Below are 22,926 nucleotides of genomic sequence, written 5' to 3'. Positions count from 1 at the left end.
AACTGTTTGATGTTAAAATAGTTACCGGAAGAGCTCGCCCTTCATATCTGCTCCCCTAGTCCACTTAATATTTAGTAGCATTTGTATTCAATTAACAGCTATTAAAAACAAACCCCCAAAGCCCCCAAAATAAAAACTATGTGTGTGAAGTGAGAAAATTTTGATCTAAGTTAAAAAAAAAAGGGGTCAAAATTTAAAGCTACAAGTTGATCAGTGATGCCACCACAATAACAGTGGATAACAACCAGACATGTGAAGAAGGATCATTCAAGGCCAAGCTCCAAGGCCTAAGCAACAGCTTGTCACTTCTGTAAAAAGTACTGACTATAACTAAGAACTGTCTGGACATAAAATGTTTTCTTAATGCTACATACCATTTGGAAAGGACACAGCAGTAGCTTTCCACATGCAATTTTTCATTTTGCTGCTAGGAACTCCAGAACCATATCTGATGCTCATTTACAGGAACTTATTAACCTTCATGGTTAGCATATTTGCTTCCTAGTCTTGTGTTTATAGGTAATAAAGGAATAACTATATTTTTCAAGTACTGTTGTGGTTTTGGCCTCAAAAAAAAAAAAAGTCTGACTATATAGGCATGCAACTCATGAAGTAAAATAGCAGAGTCAAAAGTAATTCTGAGGTTTAGTTATGTTTTTAAATTCTTTACTTCAAAGTTGAGAGAAATTCAGTAAATACAGATGCAGATTTCTGATTTTTACTCCATTTTATAAAATGAGTAAGACAGACATACCTTATTAAGTTTTCCAAGTGCCGATATCAAATCTGCCCATTCACTGGAGTATTCAAAATTCTTTAGTGCTTTATCAATTGCAGCTACATAGTTTCTGTATTTGGAGTCACTCAATAACTCCAGCTCTTCTGTGTTCATCCTCCCACAGCGTCCCACTAGAGGCAAATTCCAAAGTCATGTAAAATCATCACCTACAAAAAAAGTCTGCAGGAGGAACCAAAGTTACAAAGTAAAGTATTAAAATGGGTTCAGAATTAATGGCTAACTTTTAAATGTTTCTTGAGTTAGGAGTGATCAAAACTTCAGTCAGCTAGTACGCAGGTTCATGGAAGTATTCAAAGACAGCTTCAAAGATAACTACTTATGTGTTGCTTTCTAGGAACTGGAAAAATGGCTGTGAGGACTTAGGGATTTATAAAGGAGGAAATATTCCTGTACTTATTTCATTTTAGAAATCATGTTATTTCTTTGTCATATTTGCTGATATAACATTCTGATACATACTCCTCTACTTTGTTTTGATCCTAAAATGCACTGACTGGTTATATTAGAAACATCAAGGACATTAAAACAATAACAACAACAACAACAGGAAAAAGAAAAAGAAATGAATGACTTGGAGATCATCTAATTTTATTAAGCGATAATGGGCATATAGTATGAAAGAACATAAGCTGTTTGGAATTAATAAAACTTTTAATAAAACTGACGAGTATATGAGATAGTTTAAAATATGTCCACAAATTCTTTGATATTACTTTCAAAAAGCACTGCCTAATTCTCCAGCCCTGTGAGCTGGATTCTGGGACTCAATTCTAACGAAAACAGTAAGGCAGAAGTGACAATTTGTAATGGCCAAGACTAGGTCATAAAAGCACTTCAGCTTCCTCCCTACTCTCTCTCTTAGATCACTAGATCTGGGGAAAGCCAGCTGCCACATCCCGAGGGCACTTCAACGAACCTTATGGAGAGGTTTCTGTGGTAAGGAACCGAGGCTTTCTGTCAACAGCCACGTGAAGGAGCCACCTTAGAAGCAGATCCTTCATCCCTAAGAAAGCCTTGATTTGACTGTAGTACCAACTGACATCTTGACTGATTTCATGAGAGATCCTGAGCCAGAACTACATAGCTAAGTCTCTCAAATTCATGACCTAGAGAAATTTTGTTGTTTTAGGCCACTGAGTTGGGGGGTAATTTGTTACACAGCAATAGAATAGGTAACTAATGTGCAGTAGTAACAAGGAATCAAGGCTCAACTTAAAAATCAATGTGGGGACTTCACTGGTGGCACAGCGGTTAAGAATCCGCCTGCCAATGCAGGAGACACGGGTTTGATCCCTGGTCTGGGAAGATCCCACATGCCACAGAGCAACTAAGCCTGTGTGCCACAACTACTGAGCCTGCGCTCTAGAACCGGCAAGCCACAACTACTGAGCCCGTGTGTCACAACTACTGAAGCCTGTGTGCCTAGAGCCCGTGTTCCACAACAAGAGAAACCACCGCAATGAGAAGCCCGCACACCACAATGAAGAGGAGCCCCCATCGCCTCAACTAGAGAAAGCCCATGTGCAGCGATGAAGACCCAACACAGCCAAAAATAATAAATAAATAAATAAATAAATAAATAAATAAATAAATAATGTGGCCTCTCCACCTTTTTGGTGTCCTATCTGACTTTTCACTTTGCACCCTTCCCTAGAGCTGGGTTTGTGGATCTGCAAAAGGATCTAAGAACTAGCCAATACAATTAAATGAGGGTTAAAGAGTCTTTCAACAAATGGCTTTGGGATAACTGGATATTCATATGTAGAAGAATGAAGTGGACTCCTTCCTCACACCTATACAAAAATCAACTCAAAATGAATCACAGATCTAAATGTAACAGCTAGAACTATAAAACTCTTAGAAGAAAGTACAGGAGTAAATCCTCAAGGCCCAGAGCTAGGTCTTCTTAGGATTTCTCAGAAATAACACTAAAAGCAGCATAAGCAATAAAAACACAAGCAAGGAGAAAATAAACCGGACTTCATCAAAATTAAAAACCTTTCTCTGCTTCAAAAGATACCATCAACAAAGTGAAAAGACAACTGACAGAATGGAAGAAAATATATCTCCCATATTTCTTTTTTTTTTTTTTTTTTTTGCGGGCCTCTCACTGTTGTGGCCTCTCCCGTTGCGGAGCACAGGCTCCGGACGCGCAGGCTCAGTGGCCATGGCTCACGGGCCCAGCCGCTCCGCGGCATGTGGGATCCTCCCGGACCGGGACACGAACCCGTGTCCCCTGCATTGGCAGGCGGACTCTCAACCACTGCGCCACCAGGGAAGCCCTATCTCCCATATTTCTGATAAGGGACCTGAACTAGATATATAAAGAACTCTTACAAGTCAATAATAAAAGGACAAATAACTTTGAAATGGGCAAAGAATATGAATAGACATTTCTCCGAAGAAGATATACAAATGTCCAAAAAGCCCATGAAGTGATACTCAACATCATTAAGTATCAGGGAAATGCAAATCAGAACCACAAGATACTAGGATGGCTATAATAAAAAAGACAATAATAAGTATTGGCAAAGATATGGAGAAACTGGAACATTTGTACAGTGCTGGTGGGAATGTAAATTGGTGCAGCTGCTTTGGAAAACAGTCAGGCAGTTCTCAAAATGTTAAACATAGAATTACCATACAACCCAGCAATTCTACTCCTGGGTATGGTACACATACTCAAGAGAAATGAAAACATGTCCACACAAAAACTTGTACACGAATGTTCAAAGAAGCATTATTCATAATGGCCAAGAAGGGGAAACAACTCAAATGTCTATCAACTGATGTGTGGATAAATAAAAAACAATGAAATATTATTCAAGGATAAAAAGGAATGAAGTACTGTTACATACTATGATATGGATGAACCTTGAAAACATTCTGCTAAGTGAAAGAAACCATGTATTTTATAATTCCATTTATATAAAATGTCCAGAATAGACAAGTCTTCAGGGATGGAAAGTAATTAGCTTTTGGTTAGGGTAGAGAGGGGAGTGAATTGGGGAGAAACAGAAAGCAACTCCTAATGAGAACAGGGTTTGTTTTGGAAATGACAAAAATGTTAAAATTAATTATAAGACCCCCACACCTACGGTCAATTAGTCTTCAACAAAGGAGGCAAAAATACACAATGGAGAAAAAGTCTCTTCAGCAAGTGGTGTTGGGAAAGTTGGACAGCCGCATGTAAATCAATGAAGTTAGAACACACCCTCTCAACATGCACAAAAATAAATTCAAAATGGCTTAAAGACTTAAACATAAGACATCTCTCCTAGAAGAGATCATAGGCAAAACATTCTCTGACATAAATCGTACAAATGTTTTCTTAGGTCAGTCTCCAAGGCAATAGAAATAAAAACAAGAATAAACAAATAGGACCTAATTAAACTTACAAGCTTTTGCAGAGCACAGAAAACCATAAAAAAACCCGAAAAGACAACCTACAGAATGGGAGAAAACATTTGCAAATGATGCAACTGACAGGGCTTAACTTCCAAAACATACAAACAGCTCATAGAACTTGACAATAAAGAAACAAACAACCCAATCAAAAAAATGTACAGAAGACCTAAGTAGACATTTCTCTAAAGAAGGAATACAAATGGCTAATAGGCACATGAAAAGATGCTCAACATCACTAGTTATTAGAGAAATGCAAATCAAAACTACAATGAGATATCACTTCACACCAGTCAGAATGGCCATCATTAAAAACTCCACAAGTAACAAATGCTGAAGAGGATGTGGAGAAAAGGGAACACTCTTGCACTGTTGGTGGGAATGTAAGTTGGTGCAGCCACTGTGGAAAACAGTATGGAGGTTCCTCTGAAAACTAAAAACAGAATTACCATATGATCCAGCAATCACACTCTTGGGCATGTATCCAGACAAAACTCTAATCCAAAGAGTTCATATGTCCATAGCAGCACTATTCACAATAGCCAAGACATGGAAACAACCTAAATGTCCATCGACAGGAGGAATGGATAAAGAAGATGTGGTATATATACAATGGAATTCTACTCAGCCATAAAAAAGAACAAAATAATGCCATTTGCAGCAACATGGATGCAACTAGAGATTATCACACTAAGTGAAGACAGAAAGAGAAAGGCAAACACCATATAGTACTTATATGTGGAATCTAAAAGATGAGACAAGTGAATCTATCTATGAAACAGAAACAGACTCACAGACATAGAGAACAGACTTGTGGTTGCCAAGGGGGAGGGGATTGGGGGAGAGTTGGAGTGGGATGCTGGGGTTAGCAGATGTAAGCTATTATATATGGAATGGATAAACAACAAGCTCCTACTGTATAGCACAGAGAACTATATTCAGTAGCCTATGATAAACCATAATTGAAAAGGATATAAATAATGTATACATATATATAACTGAATCACTTTGCTGTACAGAAGAAATTAACACAACATTGTAAATCAACTATACTTCAATAAAAAATTGTTATAAGGATGGTTACACAGCTCTGTGAATGTACTGAAAACCACTAAATTATACACTTTAAATAGGTGACTTGTATAGTATGTGAATTATATCTCAGTAAAGGTACAGAGCTATATACATGTGTATATATGTAAGATATATTATATATATATGTAAGATATACACACATATAGATATATGTATACATATAAAAATGGGCTTTAGGGATTTGCGCATTACCTCAAATTACATGCAAAATTTACATCTTACATTTTATTGGGGAATAGCCTACTTTTATAATATTGTCAAAAATAGTTTTTAAAGTAATCCTCAAAAAGGCTAAGAATCACAACCCTAGAGAATGTACTCTATATTAATAAAAACCTGTTTGCCTGAAAAAAGCTAAAATTCTCTTAATTTATTAAATCAAAATTTCCCTGGTTAAGGTTATGCCAAAAAGAAGCAATACGCACTTCCCAATTCTCTATCTCAACTCTTTAATCCATAAAAACAAAACCAGACAAATCCTAAATCCCGTCTTTGGAGAGAATATCACCTTAAATACAGAGTCACTTGACATATGAAATTATTCACTTCACTACACCATGTGCCAAGCAGTATGTTTGGATGCTGACTAGAGAGAATATACCTGATTTATTGATGCTTTTCCCATTGGGAGCGGTGGGACTGGAGAATAAAGTAAAGTAAATCCTTTAAGACAGTTAATCCATTTTTCTCTGTAAAACTGTGATTTTTTTTTTTTTTTTTTTTTTTTGCGGTACGAGGGCCTCTCACTGCTGTGGCCTCTCCCATTGCGGAGTCCGGACGCACAGGCTCAGCGGCCATGGCTCACGGACCCAGCCGCTCCGCGACATGTGGGATCTTCCCGGACCAGGGCACGAACCCGTGTCCCCTGCATTGGCAGGCGGACTCTCAACCACTGCACCACCAGGGAAGCCCAAAACTGTGATATTTGACCCTTGGACTTAATATAAAGTTTATGAGGAAAAAAACCCACTTTATAGTTATATCTTCATGGTCTGGACTCTCAGAGCAGCAAACTAAACATAAAGCAGTATTTTGAAGAACTACTCTGTGAAATCCAAGATGACTGTGAAATTTAAATAAGTGAATCAAAAATTATCTCAACTACCTTCCATTTCAAAATTGATTTTGTTTTATAGAAGAGTTGGATATGTAATTCTCCTTCTAGGGTAGAAGTCTTTGAGAGCAGGAACTATGTTTTATATATATTCGTATGCTACACAGCACATAACTTACAATAGTGAATGAAGCTCAAGCTGGATTCATACAAAGTGGTTTAAGTGTAATGGTTAAGACTGGGAATAAATTAAAAATTCTGTAAGCTGTTTTATCATTAATCTATGGTTTCTAAAAATTTTTAAAATTAGATTTAACCACAACTATAAACAAACACACTGCAATATGCGCTTCAGATACAAAAGACTGACATACGAAAACATTTAAAGCTATAAAATTTGATAACTAATAAATATTAATACATAGTGAAATATGGAATGAAGGCTAGAATGAACACAAACTAAAACATTTATAAAACATTTATAATTTTTCTTCTGAAAAACCAGAGAAGAAAGAACTGCAAAACCAATTAAACTTGGGGGAAAAAATCAACTTGATTGGATTTTCTGAAGGTGTATAAAAACAGTATAAAATAACTATAAATTCTAATTGATAAACCTAAGAATGTACTAGTGGTAGACACAGTAAAGCACATGTATAAATTTTACTGACAGGGACATTTTTTTCCTTAGCAGTATTTCCAGTATAAGAGATAACATCTATTTTGAAGATATACAATATTTGTGCATGGGGAAGATTAATCTGAAAATCAATTTACTAGTAATTTCTAACAATGAAAATATGAGTTATCTGTAATTGGGGTATTAATATAATTGTGAAGCTAAGTTACCTCAGTTGACATTTTCAGACATACTTTTTTTATTTGGTATTTATATATATTAAAAAAAAAATCCCAACCAGTAATGACCAGCTAAGTTTCTGGGGTTTATAACTCTTGTACATGTTTACAGGTAAAAAAGTTGAGTCAGGTAAGAAATTTGGATTTTCTTATTTAGCTAAAAAATTCTAAATTCTTAAATATGATTAAAAAGAGTACATACAGCATGGGACACATATAATACTATGTAGAACATCAAAAGCAAAATCTTATGCTTCCTGCAGGAACTACTCAGTATTAACCAATTCTGAAGATATACCCGGGGACTGTCCAAGTGTTCTACCACATCCCAAGGATGTATATGAATAAATTATTTAAAGCATCATGCAATGCAGGGGAAAAACCCTATTTGTTGATTATGAAAGAAAAAGCACCTAAAAAAATGCTATAAAGATGCTTTTTCCAAAATTTTTTGACGAAACGAAAAATTATCAACCAGTAATTGTTACCATCTAACAAAGGAATGTGGCCATTATTGACAAATCTATTTCATTTTGACCAAAAGTTCTGAATTTCAATGTTGCCACTTTCACTAAATAATCTTTAGCAAATCATTTATTTAACCAACTTATGAAGCTAGTTACTCCAGAAAATTAGTAACTTCCCTGGAGGGCTAACAATACAGATAGAAGAAAACACCTACCAGGTCTTTCACAAATAGGTTAAGATCACCCACTAGAACCCTGATGCTCGGTACTTCCCCCAATCTGACCCAATCTCAAACCTTCAAATGGTATATATGCTAGGAAACTCCAAACACGGGATCAACAGATCTTCAGCTTTTCTCTGCAGGTCCTGCCACCTGCTGGTCTTAAGTATATTCTAAGGATAAGACCTTCAAAGCAGCAGAGGTAGCAGCATCTTAGCTAACCTTATATTGTGCTTAACTAAATGCCAGACACTGTTCAAATGCTTTGCATATTTCAATTCATTTAATCCTACTCGATCTTTTGAGGTATAGGTACCTAACATTATTACTGTCAACATTAACAGATAAAGAAACTGAGGCACAGAAATATACGTGACACAGTTAAATGGCAGAGCCAGGGATCTACACTTAAGCAATCTGGCTTTAGAGTTCTAACTGAACCACTGCCCTTCACTCTCATGGAGACTTTTTTCCTTCTTATACCCAATCCTACCTCAGGGCCAGGGAGTGAAGTGTCTTTCTTACTCCCTCTATAACACTTACCTGGAAATTCCACTTCTGGTTGAGCTCAGTTATGCCTGAACCCAAGCACCTGAACATCGCCAGAGAAAACTTATACAACTAGGCTGACCAACTGCCCTTTAAATTGAGAAACACAAACCTCAAACACTCAACACTGTTCTAATCCACCACGTTTCCTTTATAACCTTACCTGCCTGACACAACTATTTCATACCTTCCCTTCTCAAAGTTCTAATACCACCTTTTCTCCATCACTGCTAAAGACCAAGCTTCAAATTATGTAAGAAAACAAAAGAACAAGGAACGCTCTTACATTCCCTCCAGCAAATCTACAAACCCATCTCCACCTATATCCATATTTTCCACTTTCCCTCCTGCTATGAGGAACAAAGGACCCTCCTCCTTCTGCCGTGTTCTGGATTCCATCTCCTCTTGCCTTCTCAAGACTTTTCCCCAAGTGCTTTATTGGCTTTCTCTCCTCCCTCAGTACCAGTTTCTCCTTCCCTACAGGATCATGCTACATATAAGCCCTGGAATCTCTCATGGTGAAAAACTAAAATTAAAAGCCTCCCCTTCACCCCCATAGGCTCTCTGGCTGCCAACCCATTTCTCTGTTCTCTATTATTACAAACCTTTTTGAAAGATTTCTCTGTACTCACTATTCCACACCCTTATCTCCTATTCACTCTTCAGCCCACTCAAAAATGCCTCACAATGCTGTCCCTCCAAGAAAACCACCCATGTAAAGGTCACCAGGAAAGTGACCAAAGGTCACTTCTCTAGCCCATCATCTTAACTTCTCAGCAGCATTCAGTACTTTGCTCTTGGCTCTCAAGGTATGTTCTGACTTCTCTAATCAGTCTTTTTCAGTCTATGTAGGCTTCTTTTCTCTAGTCGAATTTTATTTTATTTTATTATTTTTTAAATGCTAAAGTACTTCAAGGCTCAATCAGGAGCTCTCCTCTCTTCTCTCCCTTAAGTTATCTCCTCTAGTTCTACAGTTTCAAATAGCATTTAACTGATATAGCCTAAATATATTACCACCTCTTCTATTATTTCCTCTTCTATTCTTCTAACTGGTTGGCGTCAACTCTAGCACACCACTGAATCCTGCTTCTATTCTTGAGCGCTATCGTCCACAGAGAAGCCAGAGATCTTGTAAAATCACATTGTATCATTATTAGAACATCCAAACTCAAATACAGCAACATGCTTTGCATCGCAGGGCATCTTGCATTTGCTATTCTCCACACGCGGAAATTCTTAGGTCAACTCTTTGTGAGGCAAATTCCTTCCCATCTCCAAGTAATATCAAACCCTCAGAGAAGCATTTCTCAAGTAGCCCACACTCGGCCCACAGGCTTAACATCTACTCCAGAATATCACATGATTACCCTCCTAGCACTTATTACAGTTTGAAATTATCCTACTTATTGGCTTGTTTCCTATCTACCCTCCCTCACTGGAATGCAAATGTCATGAGATCAGGAGCCCTACTGGACTTGTTCATTCCTGTATCAGCAGTCCCATAAAAGTGACTAACACATAGTAGGCCCTCAAATGCTTTGAATAAATGAATTAGTCAATGTGAACACAGTTCACAAACCATTTTGCTTTGTTTCTCTGAGAAAAGCTTTGTAGAAAACAGAATTAGTTCTATTTTTCTAACCAGCGTAGCCAACATGCACTCTCTTCAAACAGACTATTCATAATTGCTATTAAGTGCTTTAAAAAATTAAAAGATTCTAAGAGCACCTATAAAAATTGTGCTGTATCCAATTATATTTAATATTTATATTTATAATTTACCAAATTATAAATTAGTTCAGTTTAAGCTTCAGTATTAGGCATAATTTCTTAATGTGAAAAATGTCATTCTAGCCCTTGTGAAAGGAAATCTGTTAAGTATGATACTCCCAGAGGTCTAATCTTTTAAAATTAATTAGGTGACAATCTCATGTTGAAGAAAATTCTGACAAAGAGTTTTACTATATTTAGCTATATTTTCACTTTTGCTTTCAGTAAAAACTATAAAAATTAAAACCTAAGATATGAAAAATTAAGAATCCCAGCGTTCCATCAGAGTGAAAAACAACAAACTTGATTTAATTTTGCTTTTTCTTCCCATAGACATATACAAAATTATACATCTGTTAAAAACAGTCTTTGAATTCTATAAAAGTGGTAACTTAAGGTTCCTTGTAGCTTTAAATTCTGTGATTTCTGTGACACGTAAGCAATATGAAGAAAAGTAATTTAGAAAATAGAAAAGCGTGGGCACATATTACAATTTAAAATGATCCATTACTGGGTAGCTGGGATTCTACTGTAAGCATCAAGTAGTAAACAGCTATAATAGTGAACACTAAGCATATGCCCTGAGTTAAAGATAACCATCCTGCCCCCAAAGCACACCTGGCAAATAAACATTGCCCATACATTATTCAAGATGATGATATTTACAGCAACTGACTTAGGAATTAATTACTCCGTGGCAGGCACTACACTAAGCTCTTTTACACGAATTATCTCATGCAATCTTCACAACAAATCCATGAAGCAGGTATGCTCATGGGTCCACGTACATATGAATGCTTTAGTGTTTGACGTTCCACAGAGAGTAAAGGGAGGAACCTGGCAGAACTCTGGCAGGCTGACTCCTGCATCTGGTCCTTAATCACTTACCTTTCTGAACTACTTTTAAATTACAGCTCTTAATTCTTCTGACTGGCATATCCTACCTCTCCTCTGTTTTTCATTTTTGAAAACCTGTTCAGGCTATCTAGCCTTTCTTGACTCTTTACCTCCCCAGTTTTTAGACACTGTATTTTCTTTTCCTGTTGCACTTATTTCTTAAAAAAAAAAAAAAAAAAAAACTGTAATAATGTAAGTACATAATATCTCTGTTGTTCCTTCCAGACCTTGAGTTAAGCACAGGGACAAAAGCTCAACTCTGAATACCCCCACCTAGCTCATTGCTTGATATTGCAAGTGTTTAAGTTAAAGTGTAAGGCTAAATGACTATAAATTCGGATGTAAAAGGTTTTGTTTTGGTTGTTACATGTAAAACAGTGATTCTAATTCAATAAATGACTAGCGTGGAAGAGGAACCATACATAGTATTGCTATATATAATACATATAGTATGTACAAGAACTATATATAGTATGTACAATCTACTTGCCTGAGAAAACAATTCTAAACAAGTAAAAATACGCTCTCAAGTGGAATTAAATCCTAGAGAGGTGCTACAGGTTTGGGTTGTGTCTCCAAAAACAATTACAGGTGTGGCTTCCCCAAATTAATGATGCCCAGGGCTGATGAATCCTGTAGGATCTAGTTTATAAATTCTATTATTAAGCACCCAAGGGATGCTTTACAAGACCCAGTAAAGACAGGTTTTATTTTGTTTCTCTTTTGGGAAAGGGAGATATAATTCATGAGGGCTGCTAAGTACGAGGGGACAAAATAATAGTTCAGAAAATAAGTGTTTCAAAGAAGTTTCCCACATTTTCATGAAACCTATGGGCATCACTGATAATTCAATTACATATTCTAGGTTAGTCATATTTGTATTAAACATATCTATAGAAAGAAATGGTTGTGTTGATAATTTAAAACTGAGAATCTAAAACAACTGAATTTTGCCTTTAGGACTTATCATATGCCTTTTTTAAACATACCTTTTTGAAGTTTGGCATTTGCTAATATTAAAATCTGCTTGATTTCCCTATCGATGGGGATGGGAGGGGGGATGAAACAGAAATGTTTTAGGTGGCAAGGGTAAGTCAGCCTGAGAGTAAATATCAGAATAATACACTTAAAGAAAATCTAAATTATCTAGATTGACCATGTTCTGGTTTGTTTTCAATTAGGAAGAAGCAAGAAAACAGTGCTTGTTTTTTTGTACGTAAGAACAATAATGATAAAACTGAGTAGCTAGTCAGAGTGATTAAAAAGAAAGATGTGAAACAAGATAAAGGACACATCTAACTTTCAGCTAACCTATCAAGTACTTTTCCAAGTTTATTTAAAACATCACTTTTCAGAAAGTATCTTTCTCAAAATAAATATGTTCATTTGTAGCTATTTTCTTCATTTAATAATGAAGAATAATGATTTTGCTTAAACTTTGAAAGAAATATTTTCTTAACTAAAATAAACTACTAGAAATAAAGTAAAAGAAGCAAAAATAATCTTTACAGTACAATTAAACCCACCATATTAAGTTAATCAATTGTTTCAAATAAAATTTCATTTTTTTAAAATTAGTACTTTAACAATAATGGTCTCAGCATTAAAATTAATGAACAATATACTATTAATTTTACTATTCAACTTTAAAATAAAGACTGGTTGCTATACAAATTAACATAAAAATACTATACTGTATACACTAAACAAATTTTTCTGTAATGTATTTAAGTTCGAGTATCTGTAAACAAATTTTATTCCCTGTGAAAAAAGATATAATTTTTTTCCCAACTGAAAAAAATCCTACACAATAAGGTTTATTTTCCTTTGTGAATTTTATTGAAACTGCTCCAAAAGTATAATCATGAGGAGTAAAACATACACACATACGTGTTCACTAAGATGCAGATTCAATCAATGCCTATGCATATAAAGGATAGCAGCAAAATACTACACAAGCAGGGAGGCATCAACACTTTAGCTGAGTAATTTTACATACAGGGATTTACAAAAAAGCATTCACACTGTACACAAACCATGCGTGTGTTTGTGCACATAGGTTTGCTCAAAGCTATGAAACAATGGTGCTACATAGTAAGTAGCCTTGCAAGTGTTAAAACCCTTGATGGGTAAAGGAAAGAGACTAGAATTAATCTGAAGGACATCAGGAAAACTTCACAGAGAAAAATGAGGTACTACCTACAGCAGACCTGCCTTGCTTCTTCTACATCTCTTCCAGTGTTCATTCCGTCTCACGTTTTATGGTTAAGGTAAAAATAGAACAAAAGTATTAATAACACATATATGAAAGAACAAAACCTTGCTGAGGTATTATTACTCTGCAAGAGAATTAACTCTAGATACTTCGTTTTTTTGTGGGTTTTTTTTTTTTTTTTTTTGCAGTACGCGGGTCTCTCACTGTTATGGCCTCTCCCGTTGCGGAGCAACAGTCTACGGACGCACAGGCTCAGCGGCCATGGCTCACGGGCCCAGCCGCTCCGTGGCATGTGGGATCCTCCCAGACCGGGGCACGAACCCGTGTCCCCTGCATCAGCAGGCAGACTCTCAACCACTGCGCCACCAGGGAAGCCCAACTGTAGATACTGTGGTAAATTCTGAAGCACCTAATAGAATCAGAACCAAAATAAGGTATTGCTTGATCTTTATTCAGAGGCCCTTTATGAAAACTAGGTACCCTCCAAAGCACTGATAAAACCATCAACCGTTATCATTATTATTAGACTCTCCTTACTTTCCGTTTCAGTCACTGTACTCTGTTAAATTCCTTTAGGATGTCACTCCAATACAAGAAACCTGTCAAGCACTGCTATTATTATTCTCTGAACGTCATCGTCCTGTTTTTGTTTTTACTTCACTACTGAAGTAAAACAGCACCATCATCTTCCCAATCACACAATCACACAGCATGAACTGTGGCTTTATTCCCTATTCTCATATTCAAATCTATCAACAAATTCAGCTTTTTTTTTCTTCAGCTGAAGTTGACTGTGGTAGACAGTATCATTCAGAATGGCCTTTTAACCATGGCTTCTGAATAGTTTCCACCTGGACTAGTACAATAGCCATGTATCTTTCACTACCTTCAGCTTTCTAACAGCCAATTAATTTTACACAGCAAAAAAGAGTTTGAGCATATAACTCCCTGCTGGAAGCTCAGAAAAATAAGTTCATACACCATGAAAAGCACTTCAGCCCAGTGCTTACTTAGCATGTAGGAAGTACTCTCATCACTGCTACAGCTGTGACATTCAATCACTTAGAAAGTATATACATGCAAGCTTTTAATCATATGATTAAAGTCTTTTCATAAACTAGACCCTAGATTTCAATCTTAATACATATTTCTGTTCTAGCTAAGCAAAACCTAGTGACAAAGATTCTTTGCTTGACCAAACTTTGGCCAGGGTCTGAACCTTCTCCTGGGCCCATCTGTGCACTTTCTTATAAAATATAGTTTTTTCAAGAACACTGCTATGTCAGTTTAACCAGAATCCTCCACCCTCAACATCTGATCAGGATCCTCACCCTCCAACTACTGATCATCCTGGTCTGTCTGCAGCAAGAATCCTGTTAGGTTGGTTTTAACCAGAATCCCCTCTTACTCCTGATGCTTCCTCTTAAGAGTAGTTTTCCATCCACTGACCCTCAACTACTCCTTGGCTATAAAGTCCCACGTGCCCACGCTGAGAGTTGAGGCCAATCTCTCTCTTCCACTGTAAAATCCCATTGCAGTGGTCCCTACACCTATGATGATGATACTGAATAAGGTTGGCCTTACCATCTTAAGAAGTGTCACTGAATATTTTTTCTTTAACACTAGTCAACTGTTCAAAGACTTGCTCCCTTCCACCTCAGTCCTTTTTTTTTTTTTTTTTTTTTTGCGGTACGTGGGCCTCTCACTGTTGTGGCCTCTCCCACTGCGGAGCACAGGCTCCAGACGTGCAGGCTCAGCGGCCATGGCTCATGGGCCCAGCCACTCCGCGACATGTGGGATCTTCCCGGACCGGGGCACGAACCCGTGTCCCCTGCATCAGCAGGTGGACTCTCAACCACTGCGCCACCAGGGAAGCCCCCACCTCAGTGCTTTTACATATGCTATTTCTTCTCTGGATAAGCCCCGTACTCCTTTTCATCACCTAAAGTTTTTCTGTCAAACTATATTTGAAATGCTATGCCTCTGCACAATACCTTCTGATTCAACCCCTCTGACCTGGCTCATTCTTTAAACAGTACCATTTGTCAATATTTGGAAACATGGCTTACATTACAGGATAGTATTTGGAAATGCATATATGCCACATTTTGAAAAGTTTAATGTCATTTTTTCAATTGTGGTAAAAATGCATAAAATTTACCACACTGACAACTGTTAAGTGTACAGTTCAGTGTTATTAAGTATATTCAAATTGTGCAATTAATCTCCAGAACTTTTTCACCTTGCGAAACTGAAACTCTATACCAATTAAACAACTCCTTTTCTCTCAAAGATCATTTGACCATATATACACCAGGGTTTATTTCAGGGCTTTCTATTCTATTCTGTCTTTATGCCAGTACCACAGTGTTTTGATTACTACAGCTTTGTAATATGTTATAAAGTCTTTTTAAAAAACTCTTTCTGCCTGAAACACTGAATCATAACTTAACCTGGCTAGAACCTTCTCATCCTTCAGGCCTCAGATATTACCCTCTTTGGGAAGTCTTCCCTGACCTTTATATCTCCCCAACATTCACATACATACATCTTTCTGTGGACTCCAACTATACACTGTACTTCCCCTATCATAGAACTTACTTTGCTTCACTGTAATCGAACTGTGACTCCCAGTGGTGTTAATCCCTGTGACACAGTCTTTATCTATCATTTTAGCTTTCACATCCCCAGCTCCTAGCAGTGCTTGACCTACAGTAAATAACCAATAAATATTAAAAACTGAATTACAATAGAATATACTCCAGTGGTAAAAAGAATAAAGTCTAATTGATTTAGAAAATGTTCCTAAGACATATGAGGTAAAAAATCAAGGTGCAGAATACTGTTTACAGAATGCTACCATTAATATAAAAAGGGGAGAATATATATTCATATAATCAGCATACATATGATATAGCTCTGAAAGAACACACAAGACAACAGTAAAGCTGATTACTTCCTGGAGGCCAGGTGGGAACTTGGGTGGATGGGGGCCTGGGAGACGGAGACTTTTCACTGCATACTTTTTCTATACTTTTAAAAACACATGATTTATTCCCTCTTTATGGTATTAAATAAGTTCAATTTTTTAAAGGTATATGAATGAATAGTATCCCTAAAGAAAATCAAATAGCAGCTGTGTAATATGTGGCATTTTTCGCCCCTCCTTCGTCTCATAAGAAGAAAATCAAAATGAATAAAACCTGTATCTTCAGTGTTACATCTGAACCCAGTCATCCCATCATTCCCAAAGAACCATGGAGACTAAGAATTTAGTTGATAAAGTACTTGCTTTGTTTAGTAATCTTCAAGTGGCATGGTAAGTTAATCTCTGAATATCCTTTCTAAAAGCATAAGCTGTGTATAAACTGCATTTTGAGTAAATATGTACTGTTTATTACTTAGTGACATGTTCACATACTAGCTTTACAAGATGTGGTAGCTAGCTTCCAAGATGGCCTCCGATGATCCTCAAGCTCTTGTGTAGTCTCCTCCTGAAATCACTGCTGGCCTATGTGAACAATAAATAGAATACTGCAGAAGTGAAAACAAGGCCATAAAAGACATTGTGGTTTCCACCCTGATGTCTCTTGGATCTCTTATTCTGGGGCAAGCTAGCCTTTATGCCAAAAGGACATTCAAGCATCCCTGTGGGGAGGCCCCTGTGGGAGGAACTGAGGCCTCCCTTCAACAAACAGAAAGAACTTCCCAGAAGGTGAGTGAGCCACTTCGGAAGGGGGTTCTCCAATCCCAATTAAACCTTTAGATGACTGCAACCTCACAAAATCTCAAGCCAGAACCTCAGAGACAAACGGCTCCCCAGTCTCTCCTGAGATTTATATTGTTTCAAGTCACTACATTTTGAGATAATGTTACGTAGCAAAAGAAAACTAAAAAGTTTATTCTCAAATAATATATTCCTTTTTAAACCACACCTCTATTATAACTTAAAAGCCATAATTTAAAAAGCAGTTAACAGATCACGTAAAATTGGCAGCTTCAAATTATAGAATCAGGTAGGCTTGGAGCAAAGATTTTGAAGACAGCCTTCCAATAAAATGCCAGTTGCCATTAAAAAAAAAGATAAGTAATTCTGCTGGAACCCCTCATTCAGGCTCAAGGGTGAAATCCTGATTAACTGATGTAACACCTATGAAACTGGTGGTATACAGTTTGGAAGTCATTTAAATATTTATTCTTCTTTGAAAATGACAGACATTAACTTTAAAGCAAGTACCATATTTTCTTTTTTTCCTCAGGAGAAAAACCTCTGTCAAGGAAACTTTAAAATTGTTTAACATCAACATTATTAATGTTGTTAAATTGATCATACTACCCAAGGCAGTCTACAGATTCAATGCAATCCCTATCAAAATACCAATGGCATTTTTTTACAGAACTAGGACAATTTAAAAATTTTTATGGAACCACAAAAGACCCCAAATAGCCAAAACAATCTTGAGAAAGAAAAACGGTGCTGGAAGAATCAGACTCCCTGACTTCAGACTATACTACAAAGCTACAGTCATCAAAACAGTATGCTATGGTAGAAAAACAGACAACTAGATCAATGGAACAGAATAGAGCGCCCAGAAATAAACCTACGCACCTATGGTCAGTGACATGACAAAGGAGGCAAGAATGTACATTGGAGAAAAGATGGTCTCTTCAATAAGTGGTGCTGGGAAAACTGGACCGCTACATGTAAAAGAATGAAATTAGAACATTCTCTAACACCATATACAAAATAAACTCAAAATGGATTAAAGACCTAAATGTAAGGCCAGACACTATAAAACTCCTAGAGGAAAACATAGGCAGAACACTCTTTGACATAAATCATACCAATATTTTTTTTGGATCTGTCTCTAAAGCAAAGGAAATAAAAGCAAAAATAAACAAATGGGACCTTTGCACAGCAAAGGAAACCATCCACAAAACAAAAAGACAATCTACTGAATGGGAGAAAATATTTGCAAATGTTATGACTGATAAGAGGTTAATATCTAATGTATATAAACAGCTCATACAACTCAACATCAAAAAAAACAACCTGATTTAAAAATGGGCAGAAGAACTAAATACACATTTTTCCAAAGAGGAAATGCAGATGGCCAACAGGAACATGAAAAGATGCTCACCATTGCTAATCAGCAGGGAAATGCAAATCAAAACCACAATGAGATATCACCTCACACCTGTCAGAATGGCTATCATCAAAAAGAACACAAATAGGGGCTTCCCTGGTGGCGCAGTGGTTAAGAATCCACCTGCCAATGCAGGGGACACGGGTTCAAGCACTGGTCCGGGAAGATCCCACATGCCGCGGAGCAACTAAGCCCGTGCGCCACAACTACTGAGCCTGCACTCTAGAGCCCATGAGCCACAACTACTGAAGCCCACATGCCTAGAGCCCATGCTCCGCAACAAGAGAAGCTACTACAGTGAGAAGCCCACGCACCACAACGAAGAGTAGCCCACACTCGCCGAAACTAGAGAAAGCCCACATGCAGCAAAGAAGACCCAACGCAGCCAAAAAAAAAAAAAGAGAACACAAATAACAAATATTGGTGAGGATGTGGAGAAAAGAGAACCCTTTTACACTGTTGGTGGGAGTATAAATTGGTGCAGCCACTGTGGAAAACAGTATGGAGGTTTCTCAAAAAACTAAAAATAGAACCAGCAATATCATAAAAATATGATCCAGCAATTCCACTCCTGGGTATATATCTGAGGAAAACCCCCACTAACTGGAAAAGATACATGTACCCAAATGTTCAGAACAGCGTTATTTACAATTGCCAAGATATGAAAGCAACCTAAGTGTTCATCAACAGACGAATGGTTAAAGAAGATGTGGTACATGTATGGAACACAATGGAATACTACTCAGCCATAAAAAGAGAATGAAATTTTGCAATTTGCAGCAACATGAATGGACCTGGAGGGCATTATTCTAAGTGAAATAAGTCAGAGAAAGACAAATACTGTATGATATCACTTATATGTGAAATCTAAAAAGTACAACAAACTAGTGAATATGACAAAAAAGAAGCAGACTCACAGATACAGAGAACAAACTAGAGGTTACCAGTGGGGACAGGGAAGGGGGAGGGACAACAGGGGTAGGGGATTAACAGGTACAAACTATTATGTATGGAATAATATACAAGGATATATTGTACAATACGGGGACTACAGCCAATATTTTATAATGACTATAAATGGAGTATAACTTAAAATTGTGAACCACTATATTGTACACCTGTAACTTATATAATATTGCAATAAATATTCAATTAAAAAACATAATTAGAAACGCAAAAAAAATTGAGACACACTGTAAGACATGTAAGTGTATATGAGAAGCCATTGTGCCAAGTGATGACTCTTCATCATGTTGAAGATAAGCAAAAAGTATAACTACAGAATGGGATGGCATTTATGGTATATAATATAAAAAATTCAAGCTATCTGGAAAATTTGATCACAATAACGCATATACTAAGGGTTTCGGCTGGCTGATACCTTACTGTGTTTTTTCATAACATAACAGCACAAGCAAAAGCAACTGGAAATGTAGGGCTATTTATATGTATAATGCAAAGGACTAAGCCTGCTATGCTTTTATAGTTTTTCGGATTACAGTCTGCTGTCACTTTTAAATGATAAGAATTTATTTGCACTGCTTCTATAATGCTGCTTTATTTTATAGTACAGACACAGGAAAGAAACTACTTGCTTGGGTGAAGGTTTTTTTATGAAATAAAAACTATCATCCAAAGGGCTCTTGTCTTATTTCCAAATTGAGGTTGCATCCCAGAACTTTAGATTACCTAGTATTACCACTCAGGTAAAGTAGTTTTTGGAAAATGATAGCACCAAACTAAATGGTCTATTTACCTAACTTTTTGTTCATAAACACGAAACAATGGCAATTTAAATACTAGGTGCATAATATAGATATATACCGGTAAATAACGTCAGCAAGTTGAGATACAAAGTATATTTTATAGAACAAGAGTAGGGAATTTATTTCCTTTCCTGTTCATATAAAACTCCATTAAGAGAGGAGAATTTTTCATTACCTCAGAAGAAAAAAGGCTGGAAATGTCTCCTGCAAGATGGAAATAAAAATATACAGCTCAAACTTGATAATTGATGAGAGGAAGAAGTAGAGGAGATTATCAGACTCTTTTAAGTTTACTACCTCATCTACTATTGTAGGAGCTTTGCCAGATAAACATATTATTAACATTTCATCACTCTTGCATCAACAATCATCACTTTGTCATATCAAAGGCTTTAACTGGTTTTAAATTTAGATTTATTTCTCTACAGTCAAAGGTTTATCTTAAAGCTAATGTACCATAATAACAAAAAGATGTTTTATTTGTAAAAGTAATTACTAATATTAAAAACATTTTTGAAGAAAATAGACATTTACCGATTCAATAATGATCCTATTTGACTTTAAAAATGCAATACAAAGATGAAACTCAGTACACCTTTTAATTTGCAACTGAGGCTTTATTTCCCAGTTCTTTCACAGATAAAATTCTAAGGAATTCTCAGGCCCTGATTAAGCCAGTACCTCCCAAATTTTGACCACCAATCAGATGGGAGAAGATTTTATGGGGCCCAAGGACAAGGCTAAGTGACACTAAATCAAGCGAGGAAGTTCTTCTCCCTTCATTCTCTTTCAATTCCTCTGACTACATCAGGAAATCTCAGATACCTGCTTTTTATTTACGGTGGTTACTTCAAGTTTCCTTTAAAATTATGTTAATAGTTATATTGATAAATATGAAAAAAGTAAGTATACAGGAAGTATGCAGATATGGCCAAAATTCTGAAGATGATATAAGAATGACTTAGTCAAGTTTGAGAAATACTACACTTTCTATTTGGTCAACAAATATAACTGCCTATTATAAGCATGCCGCTGGTTTTGCCATCTTGAAGGACAGAAAAAATGTTCAAAGAAATGTAAACAGGAAAGTCAGAAAAGAAGGTAATTACTTCAAAATGAGGCAATTAAAGGATTCACAGACAAGGTGGCATTTAAGCTAGAACTTAACAGATATGATTTAGACATGCAGAGACAGGGAGAACATTCAAAGAGAACAAAAGCATAACAATACAGGCCTGAGTGGTGTGCGACATGTTCTAAATCTTGACTGTGGTGGTGGTTACATGGGTGTGTATATAATGTACACATAAAACGAGTGCACATTATTACATGTAAATTTTTCCTTGATAAGTGTGATACCGTATCTTTGACCTATGCAAAGAAAATCATTGAGGTTTCAGGCTTGGATAGTTTGGGAAGGGGAGGTAAACACAATCAGGAGAAGGGAAATCCCAATTCAGACAGGGGGATCAAAAGTACTTATTTTCATATAATAAAATTTCAAAAGCTGTTAGCTATTACACAAAAATAGCAGCTCCATACTTAATAGTTTCATTTCAGGGACAGAACTTACCTGAATTAAGGCTTACCTATTATAATTAAATGTACTGTTCCCCTCCCCCTCAAACAAAGGAGCACATTAACAGTACTCACCCCTAACAAAGTAACAAAGAATAGACAGAAGTAGCCACACAGGTTGTGTTGTGCTACTGACACCTGAGGGAATTTAGCAAAGTGATTTGAGATTGTATTCAACACAGACCTTGTTTGTAAGCAATTTAGAAATAACTGCCTTAGTATTTACATTTTAACCTTTAACTCTGTTTTTTTTTTTGGCACGGTAGAGGGCCTCTCACTGCTGCGGCCTCCCCCGTTGCGGAGCACAGGCTCCAGACGCGCAGGCTCAGCGGCCATGGCTCACAGGGCCCAGCCACTCCGCGGCATGTGGGATCTTCCTGGACCGGGGCACGAACCTGTGTCCCCTGCATCAGCAGGCGGACTCTCAACCACTGCGCCACCAGGGAAGCCCCTAACCTTTAACTCTTTTCAATGATCTAAGCTCTTAAAATTATTTAGTTATTAAGTACATTTCAAGTGGCTTTTATCACATTTCATAGGTTAAGAATTCACGACTAGAAAGTGGAATCACTGTAAAAAAAAAAAACAATGCAATCATCAACAAGTCTTTACTTTTGGAACTTTATAATGCCATTCTTAATAAAATCAATAACTTGACCATAAAATCAAATTCCAAACTTGAATTAATTAGTTATAGAAAAGCATCAAGAGACCAGAAAAAAGATGATACTCTTCCGCCATAAATTAAAGCATTAAGGTTCACAGAAAACTATGTGAATCTTCAATATCCTACTAAGGCACATATAAGCCCTTTGGTCCAGTGAGTTGCCACCAAGCTTAATCTGAACACCATAGAAGCATACAATGTAGGGAATTTTAGAGCTGAAAGGGGACTCAGCTCAACTACAGTAATTTTCCAATTGGGTTCTATGTAAATACACCCTAGGAGACGTTAACAGGTTGGCCATGAGAAAATGTGCTCTCTGGCCCGGTAAGTTTAGGAAATGCTTGGATAATCTTCCCTGGGAAGCTTACACCCTGGAAGTGTACGTGCGTATTAGTACAGTAGTAAAGGTTTTGAGAAGTCTTGCGGTTAAAAGTAAAT

The 22,926-nt window shown here is 36.8% G+C and overlaps 1 protein-coding gene across 1 annotated transcript in view; it reads right to left on the bottom strand.

Moving 5' to 3' along the window:
* Window positions 1–22,926, bottom strand: part of DOP1A (DOP1 leucine zipper like protein A) — a 109,920-nt gene that overhangs the window by 85,385 nt on the left and 1,609 nt on the right. Inside the window, exon 2 of the mRNA XM_082668611.1 lies at window positions 755–958. Within this exon, the coding sequence (XP_082524737.1) occupies window positions 755–892 (138 nt within the window). The 5' untranslated portion in view covers window positions 893–958. The remainder of the gene's footprint in view (window positions 1–754; window positions 959–22,926) is intronic.

This window comes from Grampus griseus, assembly GCF_964374135.1.
Source record: "Grampus griseus genome assembly, chromosome: 13".
NCBI lineage: Eukaryota > Metazoa > Chordata > Mammalia > Artiodactyla > Delphinidae > Grampus > Grampus griseus.
This window is presented reverse-complemented; position numbering and strand designations above follow the sequence as displayed.